This window comes from Podarcis liolepis, assembly GCF_965112155.1.
Source record: "Podarcis liolepis genome assembly, chromosome: 10".
Classification (NCBI taxonomy): Eukaryota; Metazoa; Chordata; class Lepidosauria; order Squamata; family Lacertidae; genus Podarcis; species Podarcis liolepis.
In genome coordinates this window covers 16,560,682-16,578,873 of record NC_139562.1, presented here as the reverse complement: position 1 = coordinate 16,578,873, position 18,192 = coordinate 16,560,682, and the positions used below count along the sequence as shown (strand labels likewise).

Below are 18,192 nucleotides of genomic sequence, written 5' to 3'. Positions count from 1 at the left end.
CAGCTGAAGTGGTTGCATCAAGTGATTCTGTGCGGCTATTTTGAAAGCCAGCATGGTGGGGTGTCCTTGTGCAGGGAGGAAATCAATGAAATAAATGCACACCTGTTATAATAAGCACACTGGTATCATTTTGCTGGTCACAGATAACAGAAATGTCTCATACAAAACGTTCTCTTCACAATCACCTGTTCTGCCACTGCTTTGCTTGAGGGAGCTCAACTTTGCAACCCCCTTATCCTGTGAGGTATGTGTCAGGGAACTGACATCAGAGCGAGAGGCGAAGGGGAGGCTCCCAGATTCTGCAGGCGAAGGACCCAGCACCAGGGGGAGAAGCAGCTCGGTAGAGGAGGAAGGAAATCAGCACAACACCAGGGATCAAGGGGGGCAAATGGGGGAAGCGGAGGGAGAGCTCCAGGATTCTTCTCTGGACATCAGTGAGGAGAGCACAGGTCCTCCACTACCCACGCCCTCCCTGCGCAGAAGACTCCCGCGCAGTGAGAGGAGGAGGCGACTGGGAGTCAGACAGCTTTTATGCTGGCAAAGGTTTAAGAAACGCCCACAGACAGATTCTGCTAGCGACTGAGGCAGCCACGCTGAGATGGGCTGTGCAGTCAAGACGGTTTAACCAAGGCAATTAAGCCTAGAACGGCGGCAGTTTACGCACGAGTAACTCAAACCTATTACAGTAGGTTATAAGTTATTGTGACTTTTTATACAGATCTGATTCTTACTATTCGTGTTTGATGTTTTATTATTATTTTTATGTATGTTGGAAGCTGCCCAGAGTGGCTGGGGCAACCCAACCATATGGGTGGGGTATTAATAATAATAATAACAACAATAATTATTATTTTTATGCTGACAGTGACTAGCCCAAGGTTGACCAGACCATGGCTGAGTGGAGATGTGGTCCTGGTCATTGCCCAGCAATCATAAGAAGAGCCCTGCTAGACCAGGTCAACAGCTTAACTATTCCAGCATCCTGTTCTCACAGTGGCTAATCAGGTATTATCGGTCGCCTGAAAGCAGGACCTGAGGATCAGCACTCTCTCCACCTTCAATTCCCAGCCACTGGTATTCAGAGGCATCCTGCCTCCCCCCCCCCGAACAAGGGAGACCACAGCCATCCTGGCTGGCAGCTACTGCATCACACTGGCTCTACAGTGGTACCTCGGGTTACAGACGCTTCAGGTTACAGACTCCGCTAACCCAGAAATAGTACCTCGGGTTAAGAACTTTGCTTCAGGATGAGAACAGATATTGCACAGCTTTTACAGAAACATTGTAAATTGTATGAGTGTTAACAAGGATGCAGGTCTGAAAACAACACGGCACCAGCAATTTAGTTGAAAGAAATATGAGAATATGTGGTGTTTAAGAAAAAGATGAATTTTGGAGTATTATTATGTAAATTAAGTATCTAAGCATTTGATAAAAATATTTAAAGTCGGAGACATAATATTTGAAAATTACAAGATAGGACTGAAACAAGGTGATAATTTGCTGTTTATAATTTTATAATTGGGAATGCAGGAATGGGAGATGTGAGGAAGTCCAAAAGGTTAAGAAAATATGGTTGTTGAATATTGGATCTTGTTGTATCTTTTCTATTATATGTTACTTTTTTTTGCTTTTTCTTGTTTTTCTTTGTCTGTTGTATTTGGGTGATGGTTTTATATGTGTTTGGGAAATCAATGTTTAAAATCTTTAATAAATATCTTTTTTTAAAAAAAACAGAAATTGCACAGCGGCGGCAGCAGGAGGCCCCATTAGCTAAAGTGGTACCTCAGGTTAAGAACAGTTTCAGGTTAAGAATGGACCTCCAGAACAAATTAAGTTCTTAACCCGAGGTACCACTGTACTGCAGAATTACAGTACCTGTACAGTGCCTGCAAAGGATTTCCCCATCTTCAAAATGGTTATAAAGGTGAGCAAGAACTACTGGGAGCGAGAAGAATTTAATCTTGGCTACTAAATGAGAAGTGACAAGGGTGTCTAGAGATGACCAGGCTCTCAAAAGCACATCCAAGGACTTCTGTTTGCCTATTGGAATTTGTAAATCTTCTCCCCTGAATGGTCAGGCAAACCGTGTCGCAGATTGCTTTTGACAGTCCCCTGTGTTCCAAAATCAATTTGCAATATAATGTAGGGGGGAGACCAGCTGCTATTTGAGAAACTCAAGCCCCCTTAGGACACGCGGAAGGAAAGTCACGCCACTCCTTAGTTTTTGGTTTACATGTAGAAGCAGGAATTCACAATGTCACCTTTGACACGGGGTGCCTGTGTATTGGGTCTAACATATCAATATCTGAAAGCAAGCAAACAAGCGCACATACGGAGGCTACAGAATGTTTTGCATGGTGCTATGGATTTCGGGAAACTCAAATTCGGGAAACTCAAAGTTATTTACACTGTCAATTTCCAGCAGCATGCTCCCAGATTTGGAAAGCTTCTCATGGGATTTCCAACCCGTGATCCCAATTTAGTAAAGCCTATGGTTTGCAGTCAGCTAAATACATTTATAAATAGTTCTGATGTTACTTATTCCAGCCAAGGCCAAGCATCATTTATTGGAATAAACGTGCTTGTAAGCAGCTTGCAAGTTTGCCTTATGACTGGACTATCTAAGGTCTCCCCTTGTATTTGTGTGACTATTTGTGTGTGCATATTTTGAGAGCACAGCTTGTGTGTGAATCAAACTTTATTGTTTACTGCTAATGCTCGTTACAATGTGTGTGCGTGCGTGAAGAATACAGTATGTGCGAATATATATTTGCATGCGCATAACTTTGCTAGAGGGAAGTGGGTGGCGCTGTGGGTTAAACCACAGAGCCTAGGACTTGCCAATCAGAAGGTTGGCAATTCGAATCCCCGCGGCGGGGTGAGCTCCCGTTGCTCGGTCCCTGCTCCTGCCAACCTAGCAGTTCAAAAGCACGTCAAAGTGCAAGTAGATAAATAGGTACTGCTCTGGTGGGAAGGTAAACAGTGTTTCCATGTGCTGCTCTGGTTTCGCCAGAAGCAGCTTAATCATGCTGGCCACATGACCTGGAAGCTGTACGCCGGCTCACTCGGCCAATAATGTGAGATGAGAGCCGCAACCCCAGAGTCGGTCACGACTGGACCTAATGGTCAGGGGTCCCTTTACCCTTTACCTAACTTTGCTAGAGCATGCACACAAACAGACACACATCACAGCTCAAAACCAGAATTGCAACCGAAGACTGCAGAGTCTTTTAAGAGACAACTTTCACCCCTTGCTTTTTCTATAAAAAAGCCACAGACATAAATTATGCATGGCTTTGGCTTGAGCAAACAACATCTGATCTATTTATAAATCTATTTAGATTACCACAAATCACAGAATCTCCTTCTAGATGAGGGAGGAAATCCCATTAGTAGCTTTCCAAGGGTAGAAAGGTTGCCCCTGGCAATCAACAGCATATAGCACTGTCAGCTGCTACCCATTCAGTTGTACATAAACCAATAGGACAGCTGTTTCCAAAGGGAAATTTGTTTTCTGGCCCTAATAGAGATCAGTTAAGTTTAGAAGTCTGAAGAGCGACCTTCGTTAAAGTAAGGGTGGGGCTGAAAGCAGCCATACCTCAGCCTGGGCCTGGAGGGTGTGTCGTCTAACTCAGAGACCAGTTGCTACAACACAGAGGTAGAAGGTTAGGGCTGAAGGCAGAGAAACTGAAGACCAGCCCATACCACTCTCCTGATGATGAAGTGAAGGTAGATGCCCAGGATCCTACTATTTATGCTAGTCCTGACCAACTCAGCGGCTTGATGGTAGCAGAATGCATGCACTGGATATGGAAAATCCCAGGTTCAGTCCCCATCAGCTCCATGTAGGACTGGGAATACTCCAGATCTAAAACCCTGGTGAGCCACTATCGGTCAGTGTGGACAATACCGCTGTCAGAAGCGGGGTCAGCAACAAATCACACGTGAAGCTAACTATTAGGAGAAACAAAGTCTGCTCAGGAGTACCAGGCCTGATGAGCATTGAAGCTCTTCTCAGTAGGCCTTGCCCCATGGAGGCTTCTCACAACTGCCTAAATCTCCTCGTCGTCTGGTCCTTCCCAAGCAATCTGAGACTCGGGCGCCCTGCCTGACTTTGTTCCTCCCTCTTCATACCTCTTCTGGTTCTGGAGACAGGGGGAGGGGAGCTGGTCACAGCAGGAGAGAGAGACACCTGAGCTTCTTCACCAGCCTGACTCATCTCTACTTCTTGGACTCCATCCTCCCCCGTTTCAGCTTCTGCTTCTGGACTTCTCCTCCTCCCAGGCTTCTCCCTCTTCTCCCTCTGTCCACTCATCATTGTTCCACCACCAATTCCTGGGCTCTGATACTTTGTCCCTTGAGGGTTCCCCAGCTGATGCCTCCCACCATTCCTCTGCATCCAGACAGTCCATGACATCTGAGCTATATGAACTGAGCAGCTTCCTATATCCCCAAATAATGAGTGCATAGAGCTTCTGTAGAGTCTAAATATTGGCTCTAACTATAACTGGGGTGGGGAGGCTGTGGCCCTACGGATTTCACTGGACTACAACTCCCAGCACCTCTGAACATTGGGGGCTGATGGGAGTCCAACAACATCCAAAAGACTAATAATAATAATGTTGTTGTTTAGTCGTTTAGTCATGTCCGACTCTTTGTGACCCCAAGGACCAGCGCACGCCAGGCACTCCTGTCTTCCACTGCCTCCCACAGTTTGGTCAAACTCATGCTGGTAGCTTCGAGAACACTGTCCAACCATCTCGTTCTCTGTCGTCCCCTTCTCCTTGTGCCCTCCATCTTTCCCAACATCAGGGTCTTTTCCAGGGAGTCTTCTCTTCTCATGAGGTGGCCAAAGTATTGGAGCCTCAGCTTCACGATCTGTCCTTCCAGTGAGCACACAGGGCTGATTTCCTTCAGAATGGAGAGGTTTGATATTCTTGCAGTCCATGGGACTCTCAAGAATCTCCTCCAGCACCATAATTCAAAAGCATCAATTCTTCGGCGATCAGCCTTCTTTATGGTCCAGCTCTCACTTCCATACATCACTACTGGGAAAACCATAGCTTGAACTATACGGACCTTTGTTGGCAAGGTGATGTCTCAATAATTTATACCCCGCCCATCTGGCTGGGTTTCCCCAGCCACCAAAGATTCCTCATCCTTGATCTATAATGTCCCCTGTTATCGACTCCCCTCTTCAACAGCTATCCTAACCACCAGTCTTTGCCCTCTCAGAGTCTTTAACTGCCTTTCCACAAAGACTCTTCACAACAGGACATCTGTGAAGTAGGAGAAGCAACCCCGATCCTCTCAAGTCAAAAGACTTGATCCTAAAGATTGAGAGGTGATTCTTGAGGATGCCACTGGACCTCCAGGTCCTGACAGGTTCAAATCTCTCTGAAATCTTGGGATAACTTCGGGAACAGCTTCCAAGACAAAGCAATGAGCTATCAGGAAAACAAAATTTAAAAAATCCCAGGAAAATTGAGTTCACGAGTGCACGACCAGAGATTTATTGGGATCCCAGCAGGAATTCAAGCGACGGCTTCAGAGACAAATGAAGCTGACTGCTATGGTTCTATTTACCATCAACATTGCAGTCTGCAGCCAAAATGTTGACACACATACCAACAAATTAACCTTGGCGGAGCTGGGCGATGGGTGCAGTTTGTTGACTGTAAATGCTCCTGCACAAGGCCTGGATATGGCATGACAGAAGCTTATAAGATTACATGGAGAGAGTAAAGCTTCCCCCCCCCCTCCAACACTAGAACTCGAGGGCATCGAATGAAGCTGCATGCTGGAAGATTTAGGATAGAAAAAAGAAAGTACCGTATTTTTTGCACCATAACACCCACTTTTTTCCTCCTAGAAAGTAAGGGGAAATGTCTGTGTGTGTTATGGAGTGAATGCCTGCGGGTGGGGGGGGGATCTGCTGCAGTCGTGAGCAGAGGATCCACGGTTCCCCTTCCTTCCCTCCTCCGTGGTTACAAAGCATGGATCCTCAGGATTTTTGCATTGGGCTACTCCAAACTCACTGTCAGATCACATGTCTGTGGCCACAGCATGAACCACAAAAATCATATATCCACTATTTCGTTTAGAATATATTTTTTCTTGTTTTCCTCCTCTAAAAACTACGTGCGTGTTATGGTCTGGTGCGTGTTATAGAGCGAAAAATACAGTACTTGTTCACAAGCTGCACAATTAGACAATGGAACTCACTCCCACAAGAGGCAGCAACTTGGATGGCTTTCAAAGAGGATTAGACAAATTTGTGGAAGGGTAGGCTATTGGTGGCAACTAACTATATGGCAACTAGGTTCTGCCTCCATAGATGGAGGAAGCGATGTTTCTGACCACCAGATACTAGAAACTGCAGCCGGGGAGAGTGTTGTTGTGCTAAGGCCCTGCCTGAGGATTTCCTACAAGCACCTGAGGGACCACTGTGAGAATTGGATGGTGGGTTAGATCAGCCATTGGCTTGTCCAGCAGGCTCTTTTTATGTTCTTAAGACTGGGATAGGTACAGTTCTCTACGAGCTTCACCTAGGAACAATTGTACAAGGACCCAGCGTTCAAAATTCTCTAGGCACCAGGCACAATTTGGACCTGGCTATCCGCCACTTGTGACCAAGTGAAGATGCCCGGGTGCAAGGATGGTGCCTGATGCCACCATGATCTGGAGGTGCATGCCTGGGGATCCCTGGATCTTGACTGTTTTCACACATCAGCAACACATCCTAGATAATTCTATACGTTATATTTTAGCTGCACGATCAGAATGAATTTCAGGAACCAAAAACTCATATTGAAAAATTCAAGTTTTGAGCTGTCTGGCCCCAAAATGGCAACGAGGCATTCTGTTTGGGCTACTGTAACCCTGGATTAAGAAGCCATTCAGCACCTAGTTTGCATATCTGAGTTTCTAACACGGCAAGGACCCTAGAGCTTTTGTTGCATCTAAGTCTGGGATACACAAGAAGCAACAAAGACACTTACTGAGATTCACATTATTGAGGTCTGATGTGAAAAGGGTATTCATGCCTCTGCAGGCTAGTACCCTCATTATATCCAAGCTCATATGAAATTGATCTTATGTCTGAAATGACAATAGCTTCCAGGCTGAAAATGAAATGTTAAGTCTCAGAGGAGACCTTAGGGCTTCTTCTTCCTTTTACTTTATTTTCAATGAACTTGGGTGGCAGGGAGAGGTCATGTTGGTGGGATAATACTCACTTTACTTGAGAAGAGTAACTTCCATATGCACTTGGGTGGGTGTTTGAAATATGGCCATTCATTCTGATCAACACTCCCTCTGTGGAAACAGCAGAGGAAAAAGTCATTAGGGCAACCAGTACAATAATATTAACAAATATTAAAGAAAGACTGCAGAATATACCAGTGATGACTAGCAATGGATGAAATCTGTCCATTTCGGTTCTCAAAGTTTTTTTTTTATTTTCTCAGTCTTAAATTAAATTCTCCATATTTCTGCAGCAAAGAGATTTTTAAAAATACCAAAATAGTCATGAAGATTTGTCAGCTTTTAGAGTGAATTTCTTCAAATACATGCAGTTCAGTATGTAGTTTTGAGTAATGTACACAATCAATTTTCCTTAATATAATGCATTTGGTAAATTATTTTCTCTCTCACACACACACACACGCATGTATGTATACAGACACACACAACCCCCTCTGAAACATATGCACATTTGGTTGGGAAACTGTGTCACAAATTTGGGAGGAGCGCAAAGTTCAAAGGGCAGCAATGTTTTGATTTATGTTTTGCTTCAGAAAGTATAAACTAGCTTAGTTCCCTTTAGAATCAAATTTCTTCTCCATCCCTAGTTAAGACAGTGGAAGATGACTGTTACCTTTACATCACAAACCTCTAAAAACAAAGAATGCTATTGTTACAAACATCTTCATCATCTAGCAACAACAACCTCAAAAAGTCCTGCACAAGGTTATCAATCAGTATCATCTGAGTAGATCTTTGGTTTGAAAGAAAACGATCTGTGCACTAAGAATTGTGCACTTGCCCAGGAAGTTCCAGAGGCAACTGCCGCAGAATCCATTTCCTTGTGAGGAGAGCACACCAAAGGCAAGCATGCAGACCATACAGGAATTTAAAACAACATCAGCTCCCCAAACCAAACAGCACATCCCTCAAGGACCAGACCATCAGCACTCCTCCTTGCAAGCCTCTGCAAAGTCATATATCTCTGGCATCCCTTTGGCTTGAAGCACTGGAAATCTTCAAGCAGTTTCTTCCATTCTCCCAGGGCAAGTGAAGCGTAAGAAGCTGCCTTATACCAGCCAGATCAGATTATGGGGAACCTGTAGCCTTCCAGAGGCTCTTAGACTACAACTCCCATCCCAAGTGACCATTGGCCATGCTAGCTAGAGCTGATGGGGGCTGAAGTTCTGGGTCAGCATTTCTCCATATCTTTCCCCCCCCCCCCAATTTTTTTTATTGATTTTCCAAATTTATAACAAACATCAAAAACAAACAAACATAAATCCTAACTATTTGTTAACATTGTTAGGTGACTTCCTCGAATCCCCCTGGCTGAGTTTCTATGTATATCATTGTAACAGTTTTCCAAAACCAATTTCTCATAAAATTTACTTAATCAATTAACATCTTTCTTTTTCATTTTAACTTTAGATATATTATTCTATAACTTCACATATTTAAATCCTAAGCCAATCTGGTACTTGCAAGTGTTTCTATTTAAATTATCTTAGCATATTTAGCTAAGTAGTCTTTAAATTTCATCCATTCCTCCTGGTACTTCTCCTCCTTCTGGTCACAGACTCTTCCGGTCAGGTCGGCTAGCTCCCAAAAGTCCATCATCTTCATCTGCCATTCCTCCACTGTTGGTACTTCTTGTGATACCATTTCTCCATATCTGCACTAGAATGTAAACACTGCAGCTGCTGGTACCAGGCAAAGGAAAGCTTTGCACTTGCTGAAGTTTAACAGACACTGCCCTTGACCCTAGTTTATGGACACTGCATTAAAATGAAGCCCACTGTCAAAATACCGTTACGTTCTCCATAAATCACTATACATTGGATTTTCCAGGACCTTGTTTACTCAGCGCGGTGCTTTTCTGCACTTTCGAGGCAGATCCATTTACAGTAATCTACTCCAGCATTGCAGGGGATGTTCATTTGGGTCCCCTCCTAGTTCTGCAACTCTAATGCATTATTCCTGAGTACAAACAAGATTTGCCACTTTTTGTATAGGTATTCATAGAATCATAGAGTTGGAAGAGACCACAAGGGCCATGGAGTCCAACCCCCTGCCAAGCAGGAAACACCATCAGAGCACTCCTGACATATGGTTGTCAAGCCTCTGCTTAAAGACCTCCAAAGGAGGAGACTCCACCACACTCCTTGGCAGCAAATTCCACTGTCAAACAGCTCTTACTGTCAGGAAGTTCTTCCTAATGTTTAGGTGGAATCTTCTTTCTTGTAGTTTGGATCCATTGCTCCGTGTCCGCTTCTCTGGAGCAGCAGAAAACAACCTTTCTCCCTCCTTTATATAACATCCTTTTATATATTTGAACATGGCTATTCAAGTGCAAGAGTTTCAGGCTCTCCCCAGGTTTTTCAAGGGGTGCTGGGAAATCGCACAAAAGTCACAGCCAAATCTCTTCGGAAAGCCAGAAGCAACTGTGTCCAACCTCAGCCAAGTGTCGCGGAGCAGGAGTCCTGTACCTGCCCACACACAAACACCTTATTTATAAAGCATATGTTTTGGGAAAGTGGCATGATTTTTTTTGCCATTCAGGCTATAATCACATTTCCATGACCAGTTGACGTATTGCAGTTTAAAGTATTCCTTGCAGGGCACTTAAAATTAGCACCTTCCTCATAGGCCTTTTGCCTCTTTAACTTGCTGGGCCCATCATCTTTCTGTTAATTAGCTGTTAGAATTTTGCAGAGCTGTATGAATAATGAATAATCTGGAGTTTGAATGAACAAAGCTGTTTTGTTTGTATGAGGAATCTAGCGTTTAGGGCATGGGTAGGCAAACTAAAGCCAGGGCTGAATCTGGCCCAACTGCCTTCTAAAACTGGCCAGCAGACGATCCGGGAATCAGTGTGTTTTTACCTGAGTAGAATATGTCCTTTTATTTAAAATGCATCTCTGGGTTATTTGTGGGGCATATGAATTCGTTCATCCCCCCCCCCCAAAAAAACAAAATATAGTCTGGCCCCCCCACAAGGTCTGAGGGACAGTGGACCAGCCCCCTGCTGGAAAAGTTTGCTGACCCCTGGTTTGGGGTGAGGAGGGTTTTTAAAGCCTCTCCAACAATTAGGAGTGAAAGTTCTGCATTGACATACCCTTCTGCTCTCCTCGCTGGCAGACCCCCTCCATCACGGTGCACAGATTGCACCAGATCTTAAAAGAAGCATACACAAATGCTTTTATTGGGATCCTTTTTAGGAATTTGTATAGTGCCTGGCAGAACACTGGGGCGAGAGACCCCATTCAAGCAAGCAAAGAAGGAAGTATTTATTAACTGGTCAACGCAAACATCAGCAGTGTAACTGACAGCACAAATGGAAACTTCGCCCTACACAACGCCCTACTGTATTTTATTCACTCCAACCACAGGCTCTTTAAGACCCTGGATTGAATTTTTTGGAGATAATGCCAGCTCACTACCCTCTCTGAATTCAATGTTATCACCCATCTTTGTTTGAGACTCTGTCCTGCCATGTAATCCCCCAAATCTTCCTAACACAGTCTGCATGGAAAGCGTTGAGGCATTGCTTTTGGCGGTTGTAAGTTGCCCACAACTCACTTCCACAAAGCAGTGTGCACAGCACGCAAGCCTGGTAGATGTTGAATAGTGGAAAAGATGGATGAAGGACACAGCTCTGTTGGATTCACAGCTCTTTATTGCAGCAGTTAGAACTGCTCCTGGAATCAGACTGACTGCAACCTAGCTGACTGCTTTATATAATACTAAGTAACTTGAAACAGTAACAACTCACAACTAGTTAACCAATCAGGAGCGACAGTTTTCAACCCTTCATTTACATACTGGTGGCCCTGAGTGAGAACTGCCACTGATATTAATACATAACAGTAGATCTTCCTCTTGGCATTTGACATTAGCACCACGTTCTCCCAAACCCTTTTGGAGAGGCGAACCGTTGCAGTAGCTGCCTTGCCAATACTCTTGTCTAGCTCAGCGTTGATGGAGAGATTGTTGGTTGTGGTGGAGCCCAGGCAGACAAAACTGCCTACCACCTCAAGTGTGTGGTCGCCAATGCTGACCCAGGATGTTAGTTTTCGTCAGGCTGATGAAGGCAAAAGTGGGTGGAGCGATGGATAAGTCAGAGGTTTAAACACACACGTCTGTCCAACAAGTAGTCTCCACCCAAGAAGGGAAGAGGCATCAAAGGCACATCCCTCAGGAAAAGCACCCATGCTGGGGAGAGCCTAGGGAGAGTCCTAGGGGCTGAATTTGACCCCCAGGACCGAGCACCACATGCACAAACCCTGTGTTAGGTTGTGGGTAAACATATCAGATGACACAGTGATTCTTCAAACAGCTCTTGTTTATTCACAGGCCAGAACAGAACTGAACTGAAGGGTTCAGCCAGCCTGCTTATATAGAGCCCCACTACAATGCAACTGTAACACTTTTTGTAACTACCCAATCACTGAACGTCACTTTCAATCCCTTATTTGCATATATGGACCTGAGTATCTACAGTATCCCCCTGCTGGCCCAGGGTGAGAACTTCAGTGCATTAAGAAGACAGATGTAGATATAGATCTAAATGGTGAGATATGAGCATGCAAAAAGCTAAGGACAGGGCTGATACTCACAAGGCCTGCGACATTTTGAGAAAGAATTTAGCAAGGTCATATACCTTGTGTAAGTTGGTACAATTATGTCAGTTAATAGCAGTCTTTTTGTGTTGTCAGTGCAGCTGAGCAGGAGGTCTGTTCTGTTCTGCTGCCGTCTGCCTCCGAGTTAGTCAGAGTCTGTGAGTGTCTTTTAGTCTTAGGGATAAATCTATGTAATACACTAGCAACATAAGTAATACCTGCCAGCCTCATATATGCACATTTAATCTAATAAGTGTGAGGACACTGTGTGAAAAAGTTATTGCTATTTAAACTTCAAAGAAGCGTCTTGTGCAGTTTTTTATAGGAGGGAAAAGGGAAGGAACATAAGCATTAAACGATCCACTCTGTAGCTTTCGCTTCAGCTTTCTGTTAATGGGAATTAATTATAATTGCTAAACAAACTAATGTTTATTAAGTGTCGCAAGTGTGGAAACAGGAAAGATAACGTTCAGCTCATTTGTTCTTCCTAACTAAAATCTAATTCCTACATAAATGTGTAAGGAGGAAACAGGAGAAATATGCATGACATGGGCTCCCTTGAAAAAGAGCCAAGAATAGCCTCTTGAGTAGACAGTTGGTGGCAAGACTTGGCTTAGAACATAATGCCAAGGTTGCAGGTTCGATCCTGTATGCGACAGCTGCACATTCCTGAATTGCATGGGGTTGGACTAGATGATCCTCAGGGTCTCTTCGAAGTCTGCAATTCTCTGATTCCTTCCATAAAGCAAACTAGCAAACTACACAAGACATCAGTACGTTTCCGAGCACAATTCAAAGTGTTGGTGCTGACCTTTAAAGCCCTAAACAGCCTCGACCCAGTATACCTGAAGGAGTGTCTCCACCCCCATCGTTCAGCTCAGACACTGAGGTCCAGCTCTGAGGGCCTTCTGGCGGTTCCCTCACTCCGAGAAGCAAAGCTACAGGCAGAGGGAGGGCCTTCTCGGTGGTGGCGCCTGCCCTGTGGAATGCCCTCCCATCAGATGTCAAAGAGATAAACAACTACCTGACATTTAGAAGACATCTGAATGCAGCCCTGTTTAGGGAAGTTTTTAATGGGTGACATTTTAATGTATTCTTAATCTTTGTTGGAAGCAAATCTTTGTTGGAACCAATTGCATGTTATAGGAGGGGCCCAACCTGGGTTGGAACCAGGGAGAGGGCAGCGTGGGGCTGTTACACTTTGGACTCCACCATAGTCCTGATCTGAATCAGAGCTGTGGCTCTTGTTATTTGCAGGGGGGGCAAAGCTCCTCTATGGAAGCTTTTCTTCAAAATATGCACACAATCTCTTGGTCGGAACACCATCGTGAATGAGCAGCTGCGGCCACGGATTGTTTTAATATCAAACTGAGCCAAAACCCAGCGAAGTTTACCCTCTGTTTAACCTGGCTGAAATGTACGAGGCATTGAACTGTGTGGTATTGTTCTGTAAATAGCTCCATGCATCACGAGGATGCGTAAAACGGAAGGTGCTGCTCTGAACTTCAGGACAGCAAAGAGGACAGCCATGCCATTGCCGGAAACACGGATCAATTATGAATCAATCACCTCTGAAGTAATCTCCGAGATTTTTTCATGTATCCTCTGCGAACAGCTAAGATTACCATCCTAGAAAGGAGGAGGGAGGGATACCACCTCCTAAAGAAGGAAATGAGGAAGACCCCAATTCTGCTATAGGTTTAAAGCAGTATCATTCCAGTTTAAACACTCACATCTACTCCCAAAGAATCTTGGGAACTGTAGATTGTTATGAGCACTGAGGGCCCTCCCTACAATTATCAGAACCCTGGAGACACTACAACTCCCAGGATTCTTTGGGGGGGAGCCAAGATGGCTTAAAGTGGTATGATACCGCTTTAAATGCGTAATATTAATAAAATGCAGATTTGGCCCAACACGAATGTGTTTCCATTGCCCCCACTCCAGTGCAGGGTGAAATAAAAAAACTGGTTCCAGTTTGTTCAACCGCTGTGTTCTGGAAGTTTCTGATTTGGAACAATAAAATATTTATGCATCTTCCATTTTTAAAACCCTGGCTCGTTCAATGCCACAAGGTTATACTACCTTCGTGTATAAAAAACGTGTCCTTGAATGCTCTTCGGACAGGTAACATGACAATTTTAAAATTCAGGAAGCCCTGAGCAAGCCAGCAACTTGTGGTCAAAGGCAGCGCCTTCCTGCTCGCAGCTCCGCTTTCCAGCACTTCACGTTCTTCTGAGGTGAAACTGCCCTTGAAGTTTTGTTTGTTGTTTAAATCCATTGGTTTCTGCAAGGAACTGCAGGTAATGAAAAGGCCCAGGAAAAGCTTAGGGGGGAATCTTTCAGCTGCTTTCCAAACTGAGTGGTGCATTTGTTCACAACGCCCAGGAAAGGCAAAGCTGGCTTGCGAAAAGAAAAGCCCATAATAATTAGTGCTGTCTGGTTAAAGCACTTTTAGTTTATTAAAATTTGCCACTTAGCAACTGACCAACTACATTTAAATATCTCTGCATATAACCAGGAAGTGCTTAGTAAACTTGCAACGAAGGGATATCTACTACTTCTTGTTGCAGAGAAACAGATAGAGTTCCTCCCTAACATTATCTCTCTCATTCCTTATTACTAACGGCACAGAAGCAACTTAGCCTCAGAAAGTAACTTTTCACAGCCCTACCAATTAATCAACTTAACAATTACTTGATTAATTTGTTACCTGATGATTGATTGTGTTATAAGAAAAACTGCTCCTTTTCCCTTATGAGGTATTCCAGAGCCCGTATAGAGTCCTTCAGTGGGTTCCCTATCGGTAGGAGAAAGTAACAGAGGCCAACCAGAGTATATTGAGAAGCAAAGCGGCTAGTAAGCCTGATCTTTATTCAAGGAACTGTTGCAACACGGTCCCCACTCACCACACGCAGGAGGGAGGAGGAACCCAGAACAATGGTGTGAAAGGCCATTGACTTTTGAAATTGCCCACCCTGTAGCCCAAGACACCCCCAAAAAACATCATACATACATCACAGAAGGAGGCGGTCTACAGCATAAATCCTGTCTGCCAGGATACCTGATAACGGTCACTGATTACATTACCTAGGCAGTCTGGCCATTCTTTTCTGATGGTTAATACTTTAGTTCCTGAGTCCAGGTCACAGGCTTACCTTATTCCTACACAAATACGCCCTTAAGACAGGATTTGCAAGCAAAAAGATAATGAGAAGGCTTTCCCCATTTGCCTCCCCTACTGCAGAGGAATATTTGAGGTCACTGGGAGAGTCAAAATGGCTTCAGGATTGCTCTCCCATACTATTTCAGACACATGGTCCATATATTTAGATATGTGTGCATTTATGAATATTTATTCTATATTTGAGACCTTAAAATTCTTATAACAATGGCAAGCCCAGTAATAATTGCAGGCAGCAAGACTTGGGTACCCTGTGTAACGCTTCACCTCCATCCACTTGCACTCATATGCGTAGGCCCAGTTCACATGTAACGCTAAGCCATGAGGAAACACGCAAGTCCCATAGATCACGGCTGATCCACTCCTTCCCTGGTCCACCTGCCATTGAGCCACCTGGGGGTAAGGTAAGGCAAAGGTAAAGGACCCCTGGACGGTGAAGTCCAGTCAAAGCAAACTATGGGGCTGCGGCGCTCATCTCACTTTCAGGCCAAGGGAGGCAGCGATTCTCCACAGCTTTCTGGGTCATGTGGCCAGCATGACTAAACCACTTCTGGAGCAACAGGACATTGTGACAGAAACCAGAGCGCACAGAAATGCCGTTTACCTTCCCTCCGTAGCAGTACCTATTTATCTACTTGCACTGGTGTGCTTTTGAACTGCTAGGTTGGCAGGAGCTGGGACACAGCAAAAGGAGCTCACTCCGTCACAGGGATTCGAACCCAAGAGGCTCAGTGGTTTAGACTACAGTGCCACCCACATAATTTGGCTTAGCACCTGATCTCATTATTTGTCTCTCCCAGACAAACCATAAATCGGTCAACAAAGAACATGCCTCAGTTACTAAAGGTAGGCGGTTCAAATCCCCACGACGGGGTGAGCTCCTGTTGCTCGGTCCCTGCTCCTGCCAACCTAGCAGTTCGAAAGCACCTCAAAGTGCAAGTAGATAAATAGGTACCGCTCCAATGGGAAGGTAAACGGCATTTCCGTGCACTGCTCTGGTTCGCCAGAAGTGGCTTAGTCATGCTGGCTACATGACCCAGAAGCTGTACGCCGGCTCCCTCGGCCAATAAAGCGAGATGAGCGCTGCAACCCCAGAGTCGGCCACAACTGGACCTAATGGTCAGGGGTCCCTTTACCTTTACGTAAGCAGAAGGGGAAGGGAAGTGTTAGTGATCTTACGAGTAAGCACCCCCCGAATGGCTTGCTTGTTTGCACTAAGCAGTGGTTTGGCTGAGAGTTATGTGTGAACCTGGTCATAATATCAGGACTCATCACCACAACATTTCTGACTATACAGACCTTCTGCAGCAGTTGCAGCAATCTTTCCCTGTGAATTGGCACGTACAGCTCTCTGTCATTCAGGCTAAATGGGATCCAAGGAAGGGATATCCCCCCCACCTCGTTGCAGAAATCACATTCACAGCACCCACATAAACTTTTAAAAACTGAACATTACTATATTTCACGTAAATAATGTTCCCACACACAAAGGTTTCCATTCAAGGTTCCCAGGATTTTAATAGCTCTAAGAAATAACAGCTGTGGCCCTGATACGCAATTTGTTCGCTGCTGCCAAAGGAGTGGCGCAGTGCCAGCGTTTGCTGAAAAGTACATCTACCAAGTACCTCATCTCAACAGGGAGTAAAAGCCTCCCAAAAAAATAAAATGTGGGGAATCTGGCTTTTTTATCACCTCTTTTTTATTATTATGTTCTGAACAGGCAATATGTCCATGCGTACAAAAGAAACACGTGTGCAAAACTATGGCAACTACAAACGCAGAGTTTTTGCTCTCTAGAATAGAAGAAGAAAGGCTCTTCAATGTGCTAACCTCATCTATAAGGCCCCATCTGCTCTACACATTTAAAGTAGTATCATGCCACTTTAAGGAGCCACGGCTTCCCTCAAAGAATCCTAGGAGCTGAAGTTGGTCCAAAGAGCTGAGAGGTGTTAGGAAACCCTTATTCACTCTGCAGAGCTACAATTTCCAGAGTGGTCTAAAAAGGAATCCCTCTTCCCAGAGAATTCTGGGAATTGTAGCTACGGGAGATAGGGGGCTGCTAACAATTCTTAGCTCCCAGTTGATTGACTGTAGGTTCAAGAACAGATGAGCGGGAATACTTATTCACACTAAGCATAATTAAGAGTCAACTTAATGGTTTGGAACCAGGTAATCTGAAGAACTGTCTGCACCTATACAAGGCTTTTAAGATCAGCATCTGAGGTCCATCCCTCTGGTCCAGGGGTCAGCAACCCGCGGCTCCGGAGCCGCATGTGGCTCTTTTACACCTATCTGCTCCGGGGCAGATACTAACGAGGGGAGGAGGAGCATTGTGTGCCCCGACACTCCCCACTGTTTTAAATGTTGCAATGGTTTTGCAGCTCCCAGTTGTTTTTTCTTCGGTCCAAGTGGCTCTTTTTGTCTTAAAGGTTGCAGACCCCTGCTCTGGTCCATGAGTGAGAGCTGTGAGATTAGACAGTATCAGGGCCAAGGCCTATTTTGTGGTGGCCCCACATCTTTGGAAGAATCTCTTCCAGGAAGCTGGCCTTTGGGAACATTTCACAGACTTACGCATACCAGTCTGCATTTGGTTACTTTTAGCAACCTGTGCTTTTAACTGAAGCCTTATTATGCTGCAGCTATCTTAGTGATCCATGCAAGCATGGCTTACTGCTTTTATATAGTTTGAATATTTAATCTGTGTCTTCAAACATGGTTTGAGCGTTTTTACCATGAAAAGAGGGCCAGAAATCAAACAAACAAACAAACCTCCCTAAACACAAAAAACATCTCACTAGTTTAGATGGTATCCGAAGAAGTGTGCATGCACACGAAAGCTTATACCCAGAACAAACTTAGTTGGTCTCTAAGGTGCTACTGGACAATTTTTTATTTTTTTTTATTTAGTTTAGATGGATAGTTTAAAAGGATTAAAGAAATCCATAGACAGGTTGCTCAACATCTGTTTATTATCCACAACAGCTAACAAGAACAAGAACCCCCATATTTACAAGTACTCTAGCAGGTTCTGGGTTCAACAGAAGGTGGTCACCCTCTCTACCACCCACTTTTGAGCTTTCAAGGGCATCTGACTGGCTACTACGGCAACGAAATGGATTTGCCAGACTTTGCTGTGAT

At 44.6% G+C, this 18,192-nt stretch overlaps 1 protein-coding gene across 1 annotated transcript in view; it reads right to left on the bottom strand.

Moving 5' to 3' along the window:
* Nucleotides 1–18,192, bottom strand: part of EPS8 (EGFR pathway substrate 8, signaling adaptor) — a 143,296-nt gene that overhangs the window by 57,305 nt on the left and 67,799 nt on the right. Inside the window, exon 2 of the mRNA XM_083464293.1 lies at nt 7,242–7,320. Coding sequence (XP_083320419.1) covers nt 7,242–7,303 — 62 coding nt within the window. The 5' untranslated portion in view covers nt 7,304–7,320. The remainder of the gene's footprint in view (nt 1–7,241; nt 7,321–18,192) is intronic.